Source organism: Pyrus communis, chromosome 9 (genome assembly GCF_963583255.1).
Source record: "Pyrus communis chromosome 9, drPyrComm1.1, whole genome shotgun sequence".
NCBI lineage: Eukaryota > Viridiplantae > Streptophyta > Magnoliopsida > Rosales > Rosaceae > Pyrus > Pyrus communis.
The window spans coordinates 22270110-22294712 of NC_084811.1; the positions used below are offsets into that span (position 1 = coordinate 22270110).

At 35.4% G+C, this 24603-nt stretch overlaps 4 protein-coding genes across 4 annotated transcripts; 3 read left to right on the forward strand and 1 right to left on the reverse strand.

The window, feature by feature from the left end:
* Positions 1-1825: 1825 nt before the first annotated feature.
* On the forward strand, positions 1826-3277 carry LOC137744521 (uncharacterized). Its single transcript, XM_068484317.1, has 3 exons — positions 1826-2425; positions 2517-2700; positions 2796-3277. The coding sequence occupies exons 1-3, from the start codon at positions 1826-1828 to the stop codon at positions 3275-3277; spliced, it is 1266 nt and encodes a 421-aa protein (XP_068340418.1).
* Positions 3278-3545: 268 nt separating this feature from the next.
* LOC137744523 (ATP-dependent DNA helicase RRM3-like) lies at positions 3546-5867 on the forward strand. The gene has a single exon (XM_068484318.1). The coding sequence runs from the start codon at positions 3546-3548 to the stop codon at positions 5865-5867; it is 2322 nt and encodes a 773-aa protein (XP_068340419.1).
* Positions 5868-6566: 699 nt separating this feature from the next.
* Positions 6567-10031, forward strand: LOC137745325 (zinc finger CCCH domain-containing protein 36-like). Its single transcript, XM_068485269.1, has 4 exons — positions 6567-6639; positions 6715-6885; positions 7484-7544; positions 8993-10031. Exons 2-4 carry the CDS (start codon positions 6810-6812, stop codon positions 9765-9767), a joined length of 912 nt encoding a protein of 303 aa, XP_068341370.1. The 5' UTR covers positions 6567-6639; positions 6715-6809; the 3' UTR covers positions 9768-10031.
* Positions 10032-13510: 3479 nt separating this feature from the next.
* LOC137745737 (late embryogenesis abundant protein 46-like) lies at positions 13511-14499 on the reverse strand. Its single transcript, XM_068485738.1, has 2 exons — positions 14330-14499; positions 13511-14118 (listed from the first exon to the last, which is right to left on the reverse strand). The coding sequence occupies exons 1-2, from the start codon at positions 14435-14437 to the stop codon at positions 13717-13719; spliced, it is 510 nt and encodes a 169-aa protein (XP_068341839.1). The 5' UTR covers positions 14438-14499; the 3' UTR covers positions 13511-13716.
* Between the last annotated feature and the right edge of the window lie 10104 nt (positions 14500-24603).

Sequence of the window (24603 nt, forward strand, 5' to 3'; positions counted from 1 at the left end):
AAAAAAATTAAACGAATTATGCTCCAACCAAATGCTTGACTTTTAAATATTTGACAATCATATAATGTCCATATATAAATTAGAGGCATTCACATTTCCAAGTTTTTAAGTAAATCACTTCCATTAATAGGAGAGGGAAACAGCTGCAACTTGGACATTTGTTTAACGTCAAATAGGTGAAGCATCCTATACATGTTTAAGTAATACCCCTTGACGTTAAACAATTAGAGGCATTCACATTTCCAAATTATTCATTGCAGTTTGAATTTGTCATAATTAAAACCAAGTTCATTATTACCTGGTGCGTGTCCTATAACTTTGACTGAAAACTTATGAATCTGAAAATTTTGATTTAAGGACATTAAATTTTTTCAACATGTATTCAGAAATGAAATTACATGTCATATTTTAAGATTTTTTTAATCATTTATGTTTTCCCATTTTATCTTCGTTGTTGTTTTAAAGGAAAAATAGTAAAAATTGTATGAGAGATTACTCACATTTGTGCAAATTGGATGGAATATATGCTGCTAAATTCTTCAACGAACATGGCAATATGACAATAAGGCATGCATAACGATAACACCATTATCATAGTAAACGAAAATGATGTGTAGATAAATGTTTTTTCTTCTTCTGTTCATAGGCATCTACGTAGACTTTTTCGTATTTATGGAATGTAACAGAATTTGTATTCAATTTAGGTTCATTTATTTTTTAATTTTTTAGATAAATTTTTCCATGGAGCGTGGCCAAAGTCGTGCAAGACAATGGCGTCAATCATTGAGTCCTGAAGAACATCAAAGATATCTAGCTCGACGACGTCTAATAGCACAAGAAAAAAGACAACAAATTCCAACTCTATATGATGATCATACTATGACATCCCCCAGTAACATACAACAAGAAATTCCTGGTATTTATTTCATATTCCTTTTCCTTTAACTCATACTAATGCACAAAAAAAAAAAAAAATCTAATTTCTAATTTTTCTTTTAACTATGCAACAAGTAGGTCCCAATAATATACAAGAACGGGTTCAGTTGGCTAACTATGATGTTGAGGTCGACCCCAGTAATATAGAACAACAAATTCCTGGTATTTATTTCAATTTCTTTATTTGTATTTGTTTCACACTTAAAAAATTAGGTTATTTTTTAAGAACAAAATTTAGTGAATTGAAATCTCATTGTATTCTTTTCTTCAATACTTTCATATTGATCTCAATGTTGTAGTTATTTTTAGTGGTAGTTTTACGAAATATTAAACTCACAACTAAATATATTAAATATTAAAGACAAAATTTTTAACTAATCGTATTATAATGTGGTCTATTTATTAGAACAAATTGAGCATGAAAGCGCGAATTCAAGGGTTTTGTCAGATATCACAAATCATGATGACCAAACTTATACTAGAATGCGTACTCATATGGGACAGTTAGCACATTCAAATAGGTCACAAATATATTATGGGATGCTCTCAATTCCTCCCCACAATGGTGAGCTTAGTATATAATTTTATCTGTATATAGATATGTGATTAGTTACAAAGAAAATTCTTATACTGAATGTTGGATATTCATGTAAAAATATCAGAAGAAGAACATGCAAATAGAAGCAATTGTCATGTGCGCCAAACCAGAGGAAGAAGAAACCACAATTGTGCTAGAAATTATAATGAGAATCGGGGTATCCTAGGTTGCCAATTATCTGCTCCAACCACATGTCCGTACTGCTATGCACAATTGTTTGCTCGAGAAACTTTGAACATGTGTTGCTTGAAAGGAAGAATTGTTTTACCCCCAATACAATCCCCACCAGAAATGGTTGCTCTTTTCTCTGACCAAACAAATGAAAGAATTAATATTGGTGGTCGTGGGATTTACACATTTCGTGCTCAAGGTGCATTATATCATAAGATTGGTGGACTTTTACCAAATGAAGGGAACAGACCGCGATTTTTACAAGCTTATATATATGACACTGAGCATGAAGTTGAAAACCGAATGTGTGAAAGTGAAGTTTTAGATAGACGTGTGGTTGAAAAGATACAACATATGTTGAACAACCATAATCCTTTTGTTCATACATTGCGAAGCCTCGGACAACGCCAAGATTTGCCGAATTGCAAGTTGATCCTAAAAGAGCAACCAATAGATCGGCGTCAGTATACTCTACCATCAGCATCACAAGTTGCGGCAATTATAATAGATGGAGATAATGCCACAATTGCAAATGGAAGGGATATCGTGGTGGAGACAATTAGTGGAAGACTTTCTCACGTTCGAGACTTTGTTGGATTTTATGATCCCTTACAATATCCACTATTGCTGCCTTACGGTACATATGGATGGGATGTTAACAGTCGTGATGATGGTGGAAGAGCAATAACATGTTGCGACTATTATGCTTATATGTTACAGGTTTGTACTGATAACATAATTTACTTCCCGGTATATATAGATGAATGATGATTCCTATATTAAAAGCAATATATGAAATTTGCTTTTGTAGATACGCCATAATGGATCATCACTTTTGCTTCGAGGTGGACGTCTCTTGCAACAATATACTGTAGATAACTACATTAAAATTGAATCACAAAAACTTAGATGGTTGCGTTCTAATCAAGCCACAGTTAGAGCGGATCTCTACAAAGGACTTGAAGACTCTCTAAATGCAGGTCAACACAATGCAGGTATATATATCGTTTCAGTCATCGTTATTTAGAAATATAACTTTGTTTAAAGTGTGTACAATATATATAGCTAATTGAAAATAAAATATTATTAGGTAGCATCGGGCGTAGAATTATTTTACCATCATCATTTGTTGGAAGCCCACGTGACATGTACCAACGATATCAAGACGCAATGACTTTGGTTCAAAGATTCGGAAAGCCAGATCTTTTTATTACCATGACATGTAACCCAAGTTGGGAAGAAATCAAAAGCGAATTACTCACTGGACAAACTCCACAAGATCGCCCTGACTTACTCACTAGAGTATTTCGTGCAAAACTTGAGCAACTAAAAGAAGACATCATTGAAAAGGGGGTATTGGGCAGTGTTGTTGCTTACGCATACGTTATTGAGTTTCAGAAACGTGGTCTTCCACATGTGCATATGCTGGTTGTGTTAGATGAAAATGATAAGATCAATAACCCAGATGAGTATGACCGAATTGTTAGAGCTGAAATACCAAATGAAGATGTAGAGCCTCAACTTTATAATGTGGTGTTAAAGCATATGATTCATGGCCCGTGTGGGATTTAGAATCCTCTATCTCCATGTATGAAAATGGGGAGTTGTAAGAGAAAGTTTCCCAAACCATTTGCACCAGTCACCGTTCAAGGGAATGATTCGTATCCAATTTATCAAAGGCGAGGAAATCGATTGCCCGTCTCACGTAATCGACAAGGAAACATAATGGTTGATAATAGTTGGGTCATTCCATATAATCCATGGTTGCTGTTAAGGTATGATTGTCACATCAATGTCGAAATTTGTGCAAGCATAAAAAGTGTCAAGTACTTATATAAGTATGTTTACAAAGGCCCAAGGCCCAGACAGAGTGACAGTTGAAGTGCAATCAGACCCTCAATACGATGAAATAAAGCAGTTTCAGGATGCAAGATGGGTTTGCGCACCAGAGGCATTATGGAAAATATTCAAGTTCATTATTAATCGAATTTATCCATCTGTTGAGCGAATGCAAATACATCTTCCTAATATGCACCAAGTTCAGTTTCATGCCGATGAAAGCATAACAAATATTCTACATGATGAGAGTACAAGAAAGACAATGTTGACTGAATTTTTTACACTTAATCATGTGGATGCAGAAGCGCGACATTATTTATACATGGAGATACCATCACATTACAGATGGATTCAAGCTCAAAGAAAGTGGTCTAAAAGAAAGAATCGTAACAAGGTTATTAGGCGAATATATGCAGTTTCACCTGCTGAAGGCGAAAAATTTTACCTTCGGATTCTTCTTAATCATGTTAGAGGACCAACATCCTTCACAAACTTGAGAACAGTTAATGGGGTTTTGCATCCAACATTTAAGCAGGCAGCAGAACAACGAGATTTGTTAGAAAGAGATGACAGTATTCGACAATGTTTGTTAGAGGCCTCCACAATTCAGATGCCGTCGGCTTTAAGAAGATTATTCGTCACCATATTAGTATATTGTGCACCAATTGGTGTTCGAGGGTTATGGGATGAGTTCTGTCCATTCATGATGGAAGATTATGTTTCCATGACTAACATAACTCCCACACTTGCTACCAACATACTCTTACGTGAGTTGAACATACTTTTGGTTCAATTTAACAAGAGTATAAACGAGTTTGATTTGCCCCAAATGACAAGAGGAAATGAATCAAGTTCAGGAATGACGGGATGTATTGAAGATGAAATATCCATATGTATTCCACAACAAGATCTTGATGCAATTGAACGCTTAAATGATGACCAAAAAAATGCGTTTAACATAATAATGGGTGCAGTTCAACGATCGGATAATGCAACTTTTTTTGTGGATGGTCCCGGTGGAACTAGAAAAACTTACTTATATCGCGCATTGTTAGCAAGCTTGAGAAGGTTGGGGCACATAGTATTAGCAACAGCATCATCTGGAATAGCAGCTACGATATTGCCTGGTGGGAGGACAGCACATTCTAAATTCAAGATACCACTTAGTCTCGATGCATCATCGATGTGTTCGATCGGTAAACAATCTGATTTAGCAAAGCTAATACAAAAGGCAAAGGCAATTATTTGGGATGAAGCAACAATGACGCATCGTCATGCATTTGAAGCACTCGATCGAACGTTCAGAGACTTAACAGATATTGACTTACCATTTGGGGGGAAGATAATGATATTTGGAGGAGATTTTCGACAAGTTCTTCCTGTTATCCGGAAAGGAACCAAGTCCGAACTAATCCAAGCAAGTGTTGTTAAGGCATCATTTTGGTCACAAGTAAAGATTTTAAAATTCAAACAAAACATGAGATCCATAAATGATTGTGAATTTTCAGAATTTTTACTTCGTGTTGGTGATGAGAATGAAGATGTTATTATGGATGATATGGTAAAACTACCTGAATGCATGGTGATACCATGGGAGAGTGAGCATTCCATTAATCAATTAATTGCCAAAATCTTCCCTGACTTAGAGGATCATATAAATGATGCAACCTACATGGTGGAAATGGCAGTGGTAACTCCTACAAATGAAGACGTTGATATATTGAATGAAAAGATAATCAATATGTTTCCGGGTTTAGAAGAGACAATGTATTCATTTGATTCAGTTGAGGATGACGCAAGGAATTTGTATCAGCCAGAGTTCTTGAATTCAATCTCACTTGGTGGTTTGCCTCCGCACAAGTTAACTCTGAAAAGAGGTGCTCCAATCATGCTTTTAAGAAATATTGATCCGAAATTGGGATTGTGTAATGGTACAAGATTATTGTGTCGTGGTTCTTACCGAAATCTTATTGATGCTGAAATTCTAACTGGACAATTTGCCGGATCCAGAGTTTTCTTACCAAGAATCCCTCTCAAAAGTACTGATACTGCTGGGCTTCCATTTGAACTTACAAGAAAGCAATTTCCAGTGAAACTAAGTTTCTCTATCACTATAAACAAATCTCAAGGTCAGACAATACCACATGTAGGCGTTTACCTTCCAGATCATGTCTTCAGCCATGGACAATTATATGTGGCTTTATCGAGGGGGGTCTCAAAGTCAACCACAACCGTGTTAGTAAAAAGTGGCTCCATAGTAGGCCAACAAGGTGTATTTACACGGAATGTAGTATACAAAGAAGTCTTACTTCATTCCAGCTAATTATGGTGATTCCTAATAGGTAACAGCTTTATTAACGATAACCTTTCAATATGCATTTCTCACTTATCAATTAACTCTTTTTATTTGATTTTTAATTTTCTCACTATCGTTTGTAGATTGGCAATGAAAATTTGAAGCATCAATCATGAACAAATGGGTGGAAATTGCAGCATTGATGTCAATATGTAAACTTTCTTTTCAAAAGAAACAGTGACATATACACTCTATGAGTATTGTGAATAATGTACATATTGTTATGTAGGATTTATATTTTTACATTTAAATTGTTTTGTATTTTGCTACGAGTACTTACTGTTTTCATCTACTATTTTTTATTTATTTACATATACTTGCTATTGTTCATAGGCTTTAGGTAGGAACTTACATCTAAAATCGTATGTTGTTTGATAAGTGCATGAATAACATTTAAATCATTACTTTACACAAAGTAAAAACGAAAAACATGATAACTTTTTAGGACGTGCATGATAAAAAAAAAAAAGTTCATCTTTGCACAATACATTTAAAGTATATCTTGACAATTACAATGGGAAAAACTAACACAATACACCTTTACGGGCGCGTAGCGCCCGTGATGTAAAAATGCCTCTCGCACGCACGTTAGTACGTGCAGAGAGGCTAGTATAATAAATAATTTCCCAAAGCTCTGGACATTCCCACTCTCATATTCGAAGCCGCTTTTTTTTTTTTTTTTCAATCCCTCCAGCAGCTGCTGTTCTTCCTCTTCCACTTCCAGAACCTTTCTTCTAAGGTTAGGGTTTGGGCTAGGGTTTTCCTTTCTGTGTCCCTTCTTCTCTAATCCTCTCTCTCGGGTTTTCTGTAGCAGGAATCTAGGGATTCTTTCATTGTTTCTGTGCTCTCTCGGTCGTCGTTTTGTGGTGGGTTGGATTCGTTTCGGATCTCGATCTGCGTTCTGGAATAATGGATACTCGTAAAAGAGGTCGACATGAAGGTGGCGGCTTTCACTCTAATGGCGGCTTCAAGAAGAACAAGCAAGGTTCGCTCTTTGCTTTCTCTCACTCTGTTTCTTGTGAATTTGGGGAATTCACTGTTTTTTTTCGTTAGTTTTATCTTCTTCTTTTTTGTTGTAGTTTTCCTACTGTTTTTTTTCCATTTTCTGTTTGGTTGCTGAGAAAGTTTCTGAAGCTTGAAATTCCCTTTGCTGCATAAAGATTCCTGATTCTTTTTTGCAATTTGGGTTTATTGGATATGGAATGTATTTCAAATATCTATGATGTGTTTCTTAAATCTTGCTAATTTCTGAATTTTTATGTTTTTGGTAGTTTGTGTTCTTTCATAATGACCCTAAGTTTGTGTCCTTCAAATGAAGTTGCTTTCGATGTGCTAGGTCGTTTATGGAAGTTAAACATGCTTGATAAAACACAGAATAATCGTCTTGAATTTGATGGTTAATGTATTTAAATAAAATCATGTTGTACTTGGATTATTTGGACTTGGATTATACAGGTGACTAATTTTAATCTTTCTATCGCTTTGGTTCAAACTTTTAAATGATTTTGAGATGCTCTACAACAATTGGATTAAGGATCAGGAGAAAATGTAACTGAGAGAAAGTAATTAATGTTTTGTAACAGAATTGGAGTCCTTTTCAACTGGTGTAGGAAGCAAATCGAAGCCATGCACCAAATTTTTCAGGTTCAAATCTTTCTCATCGAAGTAAATATCATGAAATTTATCTTATCAATTTTAAGGCGGTAGTACGATTTTATAAAATTTCAACTTACAGTTGTTACAAAATGAAATCTTATAATTGCACTAATGAACTGGGAGTTCATAGTTGTTATACAGGTACACACTTTGCTTTGGTCGAATGAAGTTGACAAATTCCGTGTAACAGAAAACTGATTTATTTATGAACTACATGGATAATCATTCACTAGACCACATTTCGCCCTAATGAAATATAATGAGATTGAGCATTGCATGTAAATTATCTGCACTGTACCTTGTAGCTCAATTAATGTTCTCGTTTTATCTCAAACATTGGTAAGATATAATTGAATGGTACATTTTCTGGATTTTTGTAAAAATTTTAAGCTGTTGTACCGTGCAACTCAGATATCACAACTTTCACTGACCCATTTTTGCTAAATTGTGAGTTAATTTCCCATACCTTTTGTTTAAGCTCTTGATCACAACATTGGATAGATATGAAGATGTCTTTTCTTCTTATCGCATAGAAAACTTAGCTCATAAATAACATATTTCAGTCACAATGATATGAGGCAATTGTCCAATGAATAAAAAAAACTTTTGATATTAGCTCCAAATATTATTTTGTAGTGGAGAGGCTTTTCTTTCTTTTTCCTTCTTTTGTCTTCGTCTTTGTGCCTTTACAATGGGAATGGAGGGAAGATTGATTGGGGCTCTTTACAATCTTACAGAATCTCGGGTCTTTTGTTATTGACTGTCTTTTTTTCAGTTATAGTTACTGAGTTTGAATTAGACGATTCTTGCAAATTGTATATATTCTGAAACGCTTTATAATCTTAGCCGTTTAAATAATACCCAAGGAATCTAGGAACCAAATTTTGAAATCAAAATGAGCCAACTATGAAAATTTGAGCACCTAAATAGCTTATTGGTTCCTGCAAATCAGTAATGTTTCGACTACAGGAGTCTTTGTAACACATATAATGGGTTCGTGATCAGTTGCCTTACCATATCTTATTGTACTAAGATCTATAATTCATCTTATAATCTATATATATATATGTGTGTGTGTGTGTGTGTGTGTGTTCCTGAAATTTTCTTGTTTGAATTTAGATTGAATTGTATTCTCAATTCGATGTCATTGGTATCAGGTTTATGGATTTGTGATTTTTGTGCAAATGGAGGGATGTGATTTGTCTGGTTAACTATTTTCTGTATTCTAAAACTTTTTATGAAATTCATCTTTACCTGTACAGTGATACTCTGTCAGTCCTTGACAATGCTAGAAGGAACTGTAGACTGTTCAACCTTATTACTTTGCTTCAAATTGAGTGAACACTGTCGGCCTGAGCTTCCATGTGTGTTTGTAGATAAAAGTTATTAATTGTTCGTAGTCATCTGAGTAGAGAACTCTATGATTCTGGTTGCAGCACTGCTGGATGTCCTTTTGGTGAGAGTTGCCATTTCCTGCACTACGTTCCTGGAGGTTACAATGCCGTAGCTAAAATGATGAATCTGGCGCCTGCTCCTCCACCACCTAGGAACATTCCTGGCCCACCATCCCATTCCAATGGATCCAATTCATCTGGAGTTAAATCACGCATATGCAGTAAATATAATTCTCCTGAAGGCTGCAAATTTGGTGACAAATGTCATTTTGCTCATGGTGAGTGGGAACTTGGCAAGCCTCTTGCTCAGTCCCACGATGATCCTCGTGCCATGGGACCTGGTCCAGGCCGTATGGGTAATTGGATGGAGCCACACCTGGCAGGCCCTGCATCTAGCTTTGGTGCCTCATCTACAGCAAAAATCAGTGTGGATGCCTCACATGCAGGAGCCATAATTGGGAAGGGTGGTGTGCATTCGAAGCAGATTTGTCTCCAGACAGGAGCCAAGCTTTCAATCCGGGACCATGAGTCAAATCCCAATCTCAGGAACATTGAACTTGAGGGGACCTTTGAACAGATTCAGCAAGCTAGTGCCATGGTAAGCGAGCTAATTGCGACTGTTTCAACCTCTGGCCCTGGAAAGGCTCCAGGAGGAGGAGGAGGAGGAGGAGGAGGAGGCGGCCGAGGAGCCCCAGCCCCTCCCAGAAGTAACTATAAGACGAAACTATGTGATAATTTTACCAAAGGGATTTGCACCTTTGGAGAAAGATGTCACTTTGCACACGGGGCTGCTGAATTGCGGAAGTCTGGAGTGTGAGTGCTCTTTTTGAATATTTTTTCTTGCAGTCAGAATCGTGTTCTAGTGGGAGAGCTGTTTTGATTTGTCGATGTGCAATACCACCCAGATGAATTTACAGATAATGATATCTGAGGTTTTTGTAGGCATAAACGTTACTTTCTGAATATATGTCTTATGTGCTTGACATTTTCCTTGTGTTAAAAACTGGGTTAAAGGAACATTTTTATTTAGTTGCTCCAAAAATGTTGATAATTTTGATGAGATTTGAAGGTGGTGATATGATTTTACCCGTGTAATTCATTGGCTTGGAAAGTGAAAGACAAGCTTTGCTTGCAAAGCAAGCCAGTAAACTGCTGAATTAGCCATAACAAAAGAGATAGAGGGGGAAACGTGGAATGAACGCGGCTTGCATCACGGAATGAGAAAGTTACGTAGTTTCATTTTCTTTTGATTTATTCAATCTATTCGGTTCCAAAAAAAAAAAAAAAAAAAATTATAACCTTGCTCAATGGTCTTAGGTGTCAGGTGTGAGTGGAGATTGGCAACAAGATCAGGAATCTGGAAGGCAGAAGCTGTACAACTCTAACTTTTGTATACTAAATGAATTATTACCATTGGTTCAATGTAAGTAAAGAAGAGAATAAAAACTCTTTATAAGAATAAATACTCTTTCGGTGTCTCCACCATCATGAAGTTGACGTAAGTCTCGCAAATTTCATCCTGTAAAGATCTCAGAGACGAGCCAACAGTTTGGTATTATAAAACCAATATTTCTCCCCTACTTGTCGGATCTTCTCCGGATTTTTTAGTGTGAATTGTGAGAATTCATTAATCGTGTCCGTTCATCGTACATCGTGCTGTCATTTTTTGTCAGGTAATGTTTGTGTTTAATTTTAAATAAAAATATTTAAAATGATTTTTGACCGCACGATGTACGATAAACGGACATGATTCACGAATTCCTAGAATTCTCATAAAGAGGATCCGGATTCCTTACCACATATCAAGCACAACATGTGTGAGAGTGTTATCACAAAAAAGTATGTTGCAACTAGTAGTCTAGTAGGGAATTGGATCCGCTCCGAACCTTAGTGTCCGAAGCCTAGGGATCAATTCATCTGGGCCACACAAATTCAATCCAACGGTCCCCATGAATTCATTTTCTTGACCCACCACGCAAAACCAACAACTTTGATTTCTTTTACACACTAATCTGTAGCCCAGATGATTTGATCTCTAGGCTTCGGACACTAAGGTCTGGTGCGGATCCAATTCAGTCTAGTAGTGGAACCATTTAATTTATTAACATTTGTTAATTGTACAATTAAAGATATGAAATTCAAACTCTCTCTAACAACCAAGGACACGGTCTATGTGAAAGTTGTTGGAAAATATTAGTATTTTGGTTTATTTGAATGTTTGGTTTTCTATCTTAGCCCGTTAGCATTAAGGTTTTGATTTCTTACATTTTAGGATTATGGTTAGTTTATTATAAATAGCATGCTTGTTATTCAGTTGAGAACAAGTTAGTCACAATGTAATATCTTAGGGTTTTGTAGCCGTTTTGGCATTCTTAGTTTGTTTAATAATATTCTTATTATTTTGTAGTCTTGTTTGTTTCACACTTTGATATTCAACTAAAGTCTTGTGTGCTCTTAAAGCACTACCGATAAAAAAAAATTAAATAGGTGAGACAAGTGCCTATTAAGTAGATGAATGGCTATTCTCGCACATCACTCTCCCATAGCTTGTGTCACATCCCAGTCCGCCAAGATATTGTCCATTTTGGGCCACACCCTCACGAATTTGTTCTTGGGTTTCGGCACGAGAACTTCTCAGGGGGTCACCCATCCTAGGACTGCTCTCGCCCAAACTCACTTAATTTCGGAGTTCTTATGGGATCCGAAGTCAGTAAGTTCCCAAAATGCGTCTTGCAATGGGAGGTGAGCATGCACATATAAGGCATAGAGGATCCTTTCCCCTGGGCGATAGAGGATCTTACAGCTTGTACTGCTTATTATAGAACCCACTATTTCAACTACTAAAAATACACAACTTAATACTACGGTTTAGTGGTATTCCTCTTCAGTAAGTGAAAGGTCTTAGGTTCAATTTTTTCCCAAAAGCATATTTGAACCACATTATTGCTAGCTATTGTGAAGCTAAACTTACCCCTCCATTTTAGTATAGAATATCATTTGTTAAAATAAAATAAAATAAAAGTACACAAAAACCCACACAATCTCACCAGCGAGTCCAAGTTGAAATTACAATCATCTCAACTTTCCACCAATCTTATTATAAAATGAGAAAATGCTAAGAGATTATTTTAAAATGATACTTTTTATAATTTTTTCCTAATTTCATATTTTTAACATAATTTTCATATCAACATTATAAATATTATGCTAAAAGCATGAGGTGGTGAAAATTCATATAGATTCCTATTTTCAGAAAGCCTTCTTATCATTTCTTTGATAAAAAAGCTCATCCGAATACACATTTATAATAGTTTTTTGTACGATTAAGATAAGGACATGTTAAAAATAGTCACATGTCTTTGTATTACTGACACAAATACCACGATAGAGCTATAACGTGTCAGTTTTCTAACCTAATCAAATTATAATGTCAAACTTGAGGGTTTAGACTTTTTTTTTTTTTTTTTAAATGTTAATCATGAAATTTTGTTTCAAAATATCTGATTGCCAACTTGAAAAGACATTCGGCCAAACAAATTTTTGGTGTTGCAAGTAGACAAGAGAATATAAATGAAGGGACAGAAACATGATCCAGAGCCGGACCGGTTGATGTCACATCCGACTTTAGTAACCCATCACAATATAAAGCATACGCATTACAACAGGATACCTCAAAAGTTTTCCCAATTAATCTGATTTTTCTAAGGGCCATAAGTTAGTTAGATCCGAATATTCAGGCTTCTTGTCGGAGGGAGTTCATGCAGGACACGATTTCCATTTAAGTTTGTGGTTGATGGGAGCTCCATCATGAGTTTTATAATTTGTAATCGCTCAAAGCAGAAAGAAAGTAAACTTCTTTTGGTTTCATGACCTTACGTCGTGAAAAGTAATTAGTTAGATGATCGTATTCATAGTTTGTCTCGTCTAATTTCTGGTTTAAGTCTTTTTCACTCATTATGTGTGTTTTGTGATCTTTATCATTAATCGACACGTATTAAATTTATAACAACAGTTAAAATAATTTTTTTTTGTGAATTTTATTATTAATTGACACACGAATTAAGTTATAACATAGTTAAAAGAATTAAATGTCTATTAATATAGAGACCACAAAAATCTACGGACAAAATTAGCGCAAAACATTTGAACTTGTCTAATCCTTCCAATCCAAGATTATAGAAATATCTCTCTTTAATTTTTTTCAAACAAATAATATTATTGTAAAGAAACTAATTATACACTAATGAGAGGACTAGACTCAATCTTACAATGAACTAGCAATAATGTAGTTCAAATTCTCTTTTAACGAAAATCGAACCTAAAATCTCTTATTTACAAGTAAAAAAATACAACTGGACTCGAACCTAAAACCTCTTATTTACTATTAAAAAAAATACCACTAGTAGTAAATGACATATAATATCTCTCCGTTTATATTGGAATTTTTATTTATTAACCAATTATAAAATAATAATGAACCATAATTAGCCACATAGTCGGGCAGAGATCCAATCTACTACCCACACAATCTAAATCTAAAAAGTCATTGGAGTCCAAATGTTACATAATGGTACCAAATTTTATTCAATTCAAACTTATAAATATCAAGAAAAAGCAATTTCAACTCAACCCATTAAAGCCATTAAAAAATAACTATAAAAACACGGCCTATTACATAATGACCCCCAAAGAAAGGGTCCACACACGGCCTAACTCACAGCCCACACACCATGGCGGCCAATAACTTGAAAAATAAAGGGTCCGTCTCAACTATAGGTCCCACCAGTCCCATAATTGGTTGCATTCCCACCTACGTTAGTATTATGTCCTGTTGTCCTACCCGTACCCGTGTTGGTCCCAATAGGGTGCGCCTCCGCCACCACACCCTCCGTCACTTGGCCCGCGGGCTGCCCGGTGCCGTGACCGGGAACTGCGGACATCTGGTGAGTTCCAGTCGGCTGCCCTGCGGCCCCAGTAGTGGAATACGTGCGGGTCCCGGTGCCAGCACCGGTTGCAGTATAGCCGGTAGCCACTGCCACGTCCCGCCTAGCCGCCGCGTTTTGCTCCATCGCTTCACGCTTGTTGACCTCGGCCTTGACGATTCTCTCCTCTTTCTTTCGGGCCGCCATGTCCTTTTCAACAGGGTCACTGGACTTCATCTTCTCCACCTACGCAAAACCACATCATCTTACAAAAAAAATAAAAAAACAATAAAAAGTAACGCGTTGAGTGACTTCCAATCTTCGCCGCTGATGCAGATTTTTTCTCGATATTATGTTCAAATCCATGGTAGCGAAGAAAGTGATTCACTTAAAAGTTAAAAAACTCGTTAAAACAAAGAAAAATTTACTACATGGCAGAGGTTATAATATATATAACCTTTTCTTGCACGGTGGCCTTGGTCTTTTCCATGCCAGACGTGGCAGAGGCTGCTACGTTAGCAGCTGCTTCTTTCATTGACTCCATCGTGTTCTTCCCACTCTGCATTTTTCACTCTCTTCTTTCCTTTTTCTTAGAAATTCTTATATGTAGCAGCTGCTTCATATGACTTTTGAGGAAGTTCTGGGTTACGACGCGTGTAGTAAGTACTAGAGAGCTGAGGTGGAGCTGGAGAGAAGTATCACGGTTTCTGTGTGGACACGTGTGCACACGTGTCGGATAGGCGCTGACAGTGTGTGTGATGCAGCAGTTTTGGAAGTTTGGTCAGTTACGTGGCGAAGAGGTGACGGGAGTAGATTAATACCGCGTTGCCTTTGCCGTATGAACGTCGGTATGGAGCGACTGCTGCGTTAATTACGTCCGGATTTTATTTATTTATCTTCTTCTTTTTGTTGAAACGACTGGGTTTTATACTGTTATTTGGATGCTGTAGAATTGTGAGAGAAACGGAGCATTGATCAACTTTCAACAACATTGATATTTTCTTTAATTTGGTAATTATCACATACACAATCCATCAAATATGATTTTATCATAAAAAATCTTGGTATTAATTAAAATAAAATAATTCTATTTAAATTGTTTTTCTTCTTTCTCTCTAGCGGATGTGAGATTTAACCGACGCTCCAAAAGCGTCACCGACATGTTTATTTCTTTTTCTTTAATGCAAAACTTATGAGAGATGTTGACATTTTTGCACTAGCTTGCACATGTTATTAATTTCTAACTAAAAAGATTAAAGGTCTTGTTTTTGTATAAGATATGATGTGTCATTTGAAGATGTAAAAATGTCCAACTGCAGAGGTTGCTACCAGTGTCCAAAATTTATATTGTTAAACTTGTATATATTTTTAAAGTTTGGAAGAGTCGAATCGTATTAAATGCGATTATTTTAAACAAATTACGGACATTGGGACATGTTCCTGTTATTTGGTAGCCTCCAATTAGGCCTGGCAATTTCTGACACGACCCGATAACCCGACACGACACGACACGAAATTAATAGGTGTTTGGGTCGACACGATAACGAATCGGGTCTTATCGGGTAACCCGATAAGCACCTGTTAAGATAACGGGTTGGGTCGGGTATACACGTGGGTAAACACGATACACGATAAGCAGAATATTATTTTTATAATTGTATAACCCTAAAAAAATACTGTAATAATTATATACATTAATTTTACAATTTTATACCCGTAAAAATTATAATATATATATATATATTAAATTAACTATAAAATTTATAATAATTATAATAATTATATATACTATAATAATTATACTCCCAAAATATTAAGTCTATCTATACTAATTATATATATATATATATATATTAAATTTTATAAAAACTATAGTAATTATTAATTAATAATTTAATATGCATGATCATGCATTGCATATTTGCATGATTTTGCATCCATTGAAATTTGATGCGTCAGGACTCAGATGTGATTTGTTTCCATTCTCAAATTTCAATAATCAATTTCTTGCCATTGCCATTTGCCAACTTGCCGCCCTTTTTGAAAAAAAAATGGAGGGAAAATGAAAATATTAAGAAAAGTTGAAAATAAAACAAAAAAGTGAGGGAATTAGGGAAAGATGTTGGAGGGAAAAGTGAAAATGATAAGAAAAAGTTAAAAAGGAAACAAAAAAGAGAGGGAAAAATGAAAATTAATAGAAGTGGTGAGAAACTTTTTTTTTTTTTTTAAGTTATTAACTTTTTATCACACACATGACTGTCATGACATATCTCACTATTTTTATAATAACACACGTGACACGTGATGTATGTACTATTCCGTGTACCAGTCAATTATAATTTATACGTACAAAATAAATAGATTTAAATCTACTTAATAAATATATATACACACACACACACACACGGAACTTGATTGATGGCATACGAATTCTCCAAAACTAATTTCAACGATCCCAACCGTCAAACTTGTTTGTATATGCTTTGAGATCACATCAACAAAAAATCATAAAAAATAAACATTCAGAGATCAAGTAACGGGACAAAGCTTTTCAACGGTTATAAACGAAAAATCACGATTTAACGGTTATTTTAACTCTGATTTTGATGATTTTTTGTAACTACACTCCTTGACCCTATATGAATACAATGAATGAATTCGATCTTCAATTTAAAATATTTACACAAGTGGATACCACAAAATCTTTTGTTATACTTAATGAAAGTATAAATAAACTCTAAGTGTTAGTCAATCTATCGTTTTACGAATTCTCCAAAACTAATTTCAACGATCTAAACCGTCAAAATTGTTTGTATATGCTTGGAGATCACATCAGCAAAAAATCACAAAAAAAAAACATTCAGAGATCAAGTAACGGGACAAAGCTTTTCAACGGCTATAAACGAAAAATCACGATTTAACGGTTATTTTAACTCCGATTTTGATGATTTTTTATAACTACACTCCTTGACCCTATATGAATACAATGAATGAATTCGATCTTCAATTTAAAATATTTACACAAGTGGATACCACAAAATCTTATATTATACTTAATAAAAGTATAAATAAACTCTAAGTGTTAGTCAATCTATCGTTTTACGAATTCTCCAAAACTAATTTCAACGATCCAAACCGTCAAAATTGTTTGTATATGCTTGGAGATCACATCAGCAAAAAATCACAAAAAAAAAAACATTCAAAGATCAAGTAACGGGACAAAGCTTTTCAACGGTTATAAATGAAAAATCACGATTTAACGGTTATTTTAACTCTGATTTTGATGATTTTTTATAACTACACTCCTTGACCCTATATGAATACAATGAATGAATTCGATCTTCAATTTAAAATATTTACACAAGTGGATACCACAAAATCTTATGTTATACTTAATGAAAGTATAAATAAACTCTAAGTGTTAGTGAATCTATCGTTTTACGAATTCTCCAAAACTAATTTCAATGATCCAAACCATCAAAATTGTTTGTATATGCTTGGAGATCACATCAGCAAAAAAAAAAGCATTCAGAGATCAAGTAACGGGACAAAGCTTTTCAACGGTTATAAACGAAAAATCACGATTTAACGGTTATTTTAACTCCGATTTTGATGATTTTTTATAACTACACTCCTTGACCCTATATGAATACAATGAATGAATTCGATCTTCAATTTAAAATATTTACACAAGTGGATACCACAAAATCTTATGTTATACTTAATAAAAGTATAAATAAACTCTAAGTGTTAGTCAATCTATCGTTTTACGAATTCTCCAAAACTAATTTCAACGATCCAAACCGTCAAAATTGTTTGTATATGCTTGGAGATCACATCAACAAAAAATCACAAAAAAAAAACATTCAAAGATCAAGTAACGGGACAAAGTTTTTCAACGGTTATAAACGAAAAATCACGATTTAACGGTTATTTTAACTCCGATTTTGATGATTTTTTATAACTACACTCCTTGACCCTATATGAATACAATGAATGAATTCGATCTTCAATTTAAAATATTTACACAAGTGGATACCACAAAATCTTAGGTTATACTTAATAAAAGTATAAATAAACTCTAAGTGTTAGTCAATCTATCGTTTTACGAATTCTCCAAAACTAATTTCAACGATCCAAACCGTCAAAATTGTTTGTATATGCTTGGAGATCACATCAGCAAAAAATCACAAAAAAAAAAAAACATTCAGAGATCAAGTAACGGGACAAAGCTTTTCAACGGCTATAAACGAAAAATCACGATTTAACGGTTATTTTAACTCCGATTTTGATGATTTTTTATAACTACACTCCTTGACCCTATATGAATACAATGAATGAATTCGATCTTCAATTTAAAATATTTACACAAGTGGATACCACAAAATCTTATGTTATACTTAATGAAAGTATAAATAAACTCTAAGTGTTAGTCAATCTATCGTTTTATGAATTCTCCAAAACTAATTTCAACGATCCAAACCGTCAAAATTGTTTGTATATGCTTGGAGATCACATCAGCAAAAAATCACAAAAAAGAAACATTCAGAGATCAAGTAACGGGACAATCTTAAAAACAAAAACTCTTTATCCTTGCACATTTAATATTTGTAATAGATTAGTAGTGTATGTATTATTTTTTTTATTAGGCTTTCATTTTCGAGTGTAGATATAGTACTTGAACGAGAAATGTTTTAATGTTTTCAAGTAATATTTATGTCGCAATGTGTGGTATGTGCAAATTTTAAAAAAATATTTTTTTTTCTTAACGGGTCATAACGGGTCGGGTCACTTTACCCGTTGGGTAAAGTGACACGACCTGTTAAGGACCCGTTAAGATAACGGGTGTGACACGACACGACCCGTTAAAATAACAGGTGTTACACGAAAACGACACGAACACGACAGACACGACCCGTTTGCCAGGCCAACCTCCAATGCATCAATCATCCGAAACAATAAGGCAAAAGTATTAAATTTGACATGCTAAGTAAGACATAGAACATAATAATTGACTAGCTTGATTTTTTTTTTGTTTTTTGTTTTTATGGATGTAGGGAAATATTTTTTTTGAAGATGCAGATATAGTAAAAATGTCTTTGATCCGTCATATGACGCTTAAGATTGCTGAGCATGCGCACAAAGAGTTTAGAAATAAGTTAAAAAAAAGTATTATACTAAAAGAGCAGAAGAGGTGCGCAGCCAGCCTCCTCCTGATATGATTCCTGCCCAGTGGGATGATTCTTTGGAATATTGGAATAGAGACAAAACAAGGGTAAACCTTACATGATTTATTTCGTTATAACTTTAAATTTGCCTAATGTAATCCCTTTTTATTTTATTTTATTTTTTTCAGGAGGTTGCTGAAAAAAAAAGAAGATTAATCGGGGTTTGAAATCAATGAACCATAATATTGGTACAAAATCCTTTGCAAGGGTGCGGGAAGAATATGTATGGATTGTACATTTTGAAGAAATGATTAATTTTAAATCATCTATAGTTATAAATTTTATTTTTAGTATGAGGTTTGCTTAAAATTGTTTGTATGAAATTTTATTTTTGATAAAGCGGAAGAAGCATGGGAAAGAAGCAGATCCTGTAACCTTTTTTCGTGAATGTCATACACGAAAAGATAAAACATGGATTGAAGAAACATCAAAGCGTACAGGGGTAATTGATTTTTTTGTGTTAGTATTTCATTTTATTAATTTTTATTATCTATAGCTTATTTTTTTGTTTTACGATTGAATTTTTGTTTTTAAAAATTGTAATGCAAGGCAACAATGGAGAGCAATCTGCAAACGTTGATTGAGTCGGGCCAGGAGGATAATGAAGATCTTAGGATCCAAGTTTATGTTGATACAATGGGCCCTGAGAGGCATAATAGAGTCAGAGGATACAGTCATGGTGTGACTCCTGATATGGTGTCCTATGCATCTTCTTCATCTTCTACATCAATTTCCTCCAGGAGATCATCTATGAATTCAATGGCATTGCTGATGACTCAATATAATGAGTTGAAAATGAGGGACGAAAATAATAATAAACGGATTTCGGACCTAGCGAACAAGCAAAATCAGTTGTTTGCGTGGTTTTTCCAAAGATTTCAGCCACAACCACCGTATAGCCCGGGAACCTAACAGTCAGGCCAGAGTAAGCCTCCTCAACAGTCAGGCCAAAGTCAGCCTCCTCCTGCATATCCGTATGCTGGCCATAATCAGCAACCTCCATATCCTATGTATCCGATGCATGTGCAGCCCATGACATACATGCAACAGCCGCCCATGCCATATATGCAGCAGCAGCCTTATCAAGTGCCAATATATCGACCTGAGATGGCTACTCCTAGTGGATTTTGTCCTGAAGTTCCAACTGGGGGGTTTTCTGGAATGCTTGCGGGTGTTGGATTTGATGTGGACTTGTCGAGGATTTTTGGATCAGATGGAGGATCTCAAGGAGGAGGATCTCAAGGAAAAGGTTCTCAAGCAGAAGGATCTGGACGACGTTCAGGTGTAGATTCGGTTGGGTAGTTTATTTGGTTCATTTTCTTGTTGGCTAAATATGACACTTCAATCGTTCTATCATTTTGTTTTTTTATGTTATGTTTGTAATGTCGGATTTAGTGTTTGTTACGACGGATGACTTTTTGTATTTTATATGGAATGTTAGATGTACATTACTTGTATGTTTTGGCACTACTGTTCTTGTTATTTATTTTCATTAATGTTTATTTAGATCTTGAAATTTATTATTTTGATTATATAATTTATTTTAGTTGGAATTAATTGAAATTGCATGCAGTTGTCCATCTATTTTTATTATTATTAACAAAAATAGTGTCGGTTAAGACCGTTACTAGATTTCATATTTTATTTATTTAATTGTTATCTAACGTCGGTTTAAGGGATATTTTATTTATTTAATTTTATTATAATGTCGATTAAAAGCGACAGTAGGTTGTATATTTTACAATTAAGTTGCTAATGCACGTCGCTTTAAACCGACGTAATGTGTAAGTATACGTCGCTTTAAACTGACGTTAAATTTACTGTCGCTTTAAACCGACGATGTGTAGTGGTGGATTAAGCCCACAAACCAACATTGAAGCCCTTTCGTGACGCTAGCAATAGTGTCGCTATTCCAATGCGACATTACATTGTTTTATGTCAGATTTGTGCCAAATTTCTGATAGAAATTTGATTTCTCGTCAGTTTTTCCTCCGCCGGTGATATCATATATTGTAGTAGTGTAAGCTCTATATACCTAAAGGCCATCTTTAGTCAAAGAGTTATATATGCTACTTTTAGCTCGAAATATTTTAAAGCATGTCTTTATCAAAAAGCCTGTATGTATTCTAGTTAGTTAGCTGAATTGCTAGCTTTCACTCGGTCTACATTTAGCCACCCAAAAATCATTTTGTGGAGCATACTTTGGTTTCCTATCTCTTTATATCTCTCTAAATTTAATAAACTATTTAGGCGTGTTTGTTTGCCTTCATGAAGTTGAAGGAAATTTTTTGTAGATTAAAAGCATTTGAGCATACAACCATACATAATAACTCTTCAAGTAAGCTAGTACCAAAAGAAGTTATACATGACTTTCAGAGCAATGAATGGTGAATCACGACTCTTTAAAATTAAAACGAGGAGAGATACCCTTGAAGCTCATCATTGCGTTCACAAGCTGGTTATCACCCAAGTGAAGGGTCTTCAAGTTCTCTCCAAGCTCCTTGGATGCTTCCTTGTGGTTGATATTCTCTCCTTAAATTTTTACTCTTTTGTTTTTCCTTTGCTCCTTGAGGATTTGAGGAAAGAATCTGCAAAGGTTGCAAGGTTGTAAGCCTCTAAGTCCATCTCCAACCGAAGGAGGGCCAGAGGGTTCGTTTTAGCCCTCTGGCCGTCTAAGAAATTAATATTTTAATGAACAGTGCATGAGCATATTCCTTAAGCCATCTCCAAACCAAAGGCTGGCTAGAGGGCTCGTTTTAGCCCTATAGCCCTCTAAGAAATTAATATTTTAATGAACACTGCAAGGTCATATTTCTTAGGTCATCTCCAACCGAAGGCTGGCTAGAGGGCTCATTTTAGCCCTTTAGCCCTCCAAGATATTAATATTTTAATGAACAGTATTGGACCATATTTGCCTCCATCTCCAATTGAGGGCCAAAGGGTCAAACATAATTTATTATTTAAAAACTACAACTTAAATTCAAATTCAAATCCAACGGCTAAGTACTGTAAAAAAACTACAACATAATTTATTATTTTAAAACAACAACTTAAATTAAATTCAAATTTTGTAAAGTAGAAGTTATAGGAAAAAAATATAATTTAGAAAAAATATAAAACAAATTTTGTAAAATAAAAGTTATAGAAAAAAAATTGTGTAAAAATTAAAAAATTAAAAAATAACGGCTAGCTAAAGCTAGAATTTTTGGCCCAACCCAGGGCAGGCTGGATTGGGCCAGCCCTCTAGCCTTGTGGCCCTTTCAGATTCCATAGAGCCCACGAGCACTCTGGCCTAGCCTTTAGTTGGAGACAGTTTTCGGGTTATTTTCGGCCTTCTAGACCCTTCGGTTGGAGATTGCCTTATCATCTCCAACTGAGGGCCAAAAGGCCATAGGACTCGTTTTAGCCCTGCCCCAAAAAACCATCTCTAACCGAGGGCCAAATGGCCATAAGGCCAAACATAATTTATTATTTAAATTTAAAAGCTACAACAATTTAAATTTAAAAACTACAACTAAATTTTAAAAACTACAACAACTTAAATTTAAAAACTACAACAACTTAAATTTAATATCTAAAATCATCATTATCTTCATCATCTGCCATTGCAGGAGTATAGTCGGAGGTAAACACCTGTTGCTGAGTCATAATTTTTTTTTTCCTATCAAAATAGGCCTTACTCATTGGAGTGTAATTCGAAGTGTTCATTTCCATGTTCTTATCATCCATCTCTTATTGTATTTGTTTGGCCCGTTCTTCATGCCAACGGTTCATTTCTTCCGCGACAAAGGCATTTTGCTCCGCCATTAATCATAATGAGACCGCCACTTCCAGCTGAGCGGCGTAATTATCATTTGCCTTACCCTTTTCTTTCAACCTTCAGGCCCTGTTTCGTCCCATAGCCCTAGGTATGGAACCTTCACCTGAATACGGATTTTCTACTCTTATTTGTTGAATGGTAGGAGACCCATCTTCATCCATATCTACAACCGAGGATGCAGTTCTAAACACCGGCGTAGGACCTACTTTATGTTGAGATGAATCTTCAAATAACACCCACCCCTTACAAATTTCTCAACAATTGTGAAACTGAAAGGGTTTCGAGCTGCCCTCCATATACAATTCCTCTGCTTGGCGTACCTAGAAAATATAATTACAAAAAATTAAAGGAAATTAATGTATGAAATTAAATGTAACATAATTAAATATTTAAAATAAATTGTGAAAACACTTACTTCGTCGTAGTAATTAGCGCCGCATTCATGTCTACTTGATGCTGCTAATAGTGCTTGATGCCACTTGTTCAAACTTGGATGAAGATGTTTCTTCCATCTTGAAGAATAACTCTTGTGGTTTTGGGTATTTGGTGGAGTGATGTCTTCGTAGAACTCTAAGTATTTTTTGGACACACGAGTCCAAACACCTTCACTTGTCTGAGAGCTCCACCTCACACTATCTTTCGAAACCCATCTATAAGCCCTACAAAGATCTTCATCTTCGTTTATGGTCCAAGCCCTACCTTTCATTGTAGATGAGGCCATTTGAAAATTATTGAAAAAATTGAAGGAAAGATTATTGGAAGAGGTAAGAAAATATGAGAATTGAAATGGTGTAGGAATGGTGAAAATTTTGTGACAAATGGTGCATGAATGGCTTAGGTATTTATAGGAAAAATTGAGAATTTTTTAAATTTTTTTAAACAAAATTTTGGCCCAAAAAAAAAAAAAAAATTCAAACACAACGGTAACTAACGTTAGCTAGCTATTGGAGTTCAAATTTTAGCTCCGCCCAGGGTCGGTTGATTGGCTCATTTGGGTCGCCCAGTTGGCCTTTTGGCCCTTTTTTGTCGAGTGGGGCCCACGAGCCCTTTAGCCTGACCCTCGGTTGGAGACGATTTTTAGGTTATTTTTGGCCCTCTAGCCCTCTAAACCCTTCGGTTGGAGATGGTCTAAGTATCCACACCAAGGATGAGGTGTGAAGAGAAAATGGAATGACTTGGATGATGAAAGATTGCTAGCTAATCTTCAGCCAAGTGCCCGGTAATAGATAAAGAGTGGGAGATTTGTGCCTCCAAACTTTCTCTTAAAAGAACCCTAATGGAGGAAAAAAATATAAAGTCACTTTTCTACCTCCTTTCATTTGAGAAAGGAGGATTGAAGTGGGAAAGAGGGAAATGCAGGCCGTTGAAAAGAAAGCTCGAGCACGGAGTTGGTGATGGAGTTGAGGCATGGATTTGGAGTCCATGAAAGCTTCCCAGGTTCAAGGGGAATTGAGTAAGGGGTGAGGAGGAAGGGGGAAACACAGGCCTTACCGAAAAGAAAAGCTCGAGCGCGGAGTTAGAGATGGAGGTAAGACCTGAATTTGGAGACCATGAAACTTCCCAGGTTGAGTAGGAATTGAGGAAGGGCGAAGTTAGCGCAGGTGGAATCGCCGAGCCATGTGCGCCAGACATTTCATGGTTTGAGTTTGCAGGCAAGCTTGTATCCACAACTATTGTCCCTGA

Excerpts from the sequence above, each read along its gene's own strand:
- LOC137744521 (XM_068484317.1), top strand. The coding sequence starts at position 1,826 with ATGGTTGCTCTTTTCTCTGACCAAACAAATGAAAGAATTAATATTGGT. Across the intron at positions 2,426-2,516 it reads ATTATGCTTATATGTTACAG|ATACGCCATAATGGATCATC; the intron begins GTTTGTACTGAT and ends TTGCTTTTGTAG. Across the intron at positions 2,701-2,795 it reads TGCAGGTCAACACAATGCAG|GTAGCATCGGGCGTAGAATT; the intron begins GTATATATATCG and ends AAATATTATTAG.
- LOC137744523 (XM_068484318.1), top strand. The coding sequence starts at position 3,546 with ATGTTTACAAAGGCCCAAGGCCCAGACAGAGTGACAGTTGAAGTGCAA.
- LOC137745325 (XM_068485269.1), top strand. The coding sequence starts at position 6,810 with ATGGATACTCGTAAAAGAGGTCGACATGAAGGTGGCGGCTTTCACTCT. Across the intron at positions 6,886-7,483 it reads CTTCAAGAAGAACAAGCAAG|AATTGGAGTCCTTTTCAACT; the intron begins GTTCGCTCTTTG and ends GTTTTGTAACAG. Across the intron at positions 7,545-8,992 it reads CCATGCACCAAATTTTTCAG|CACTGCTGGATGTCCTTTTG; the intron begins GTTCAAATCTTT and ends TTCTGGTTGCAG.
- LOC137745737 (XM_068485738.1), bottom strand. The coding sequence starts at position 14,437 with ATGCAGAGTGGGAAGAACACGATGGAGTCAATGAAAGAAGCAGCTGCT. Across the intron at positions 14,119-14,329 it reads AGGCCACCGTGCAAGAAAAG|GTGGAGAAGATGAAGTCCAG; the intron begins GTTATATATATT and ends GGTTTTGCGTAG.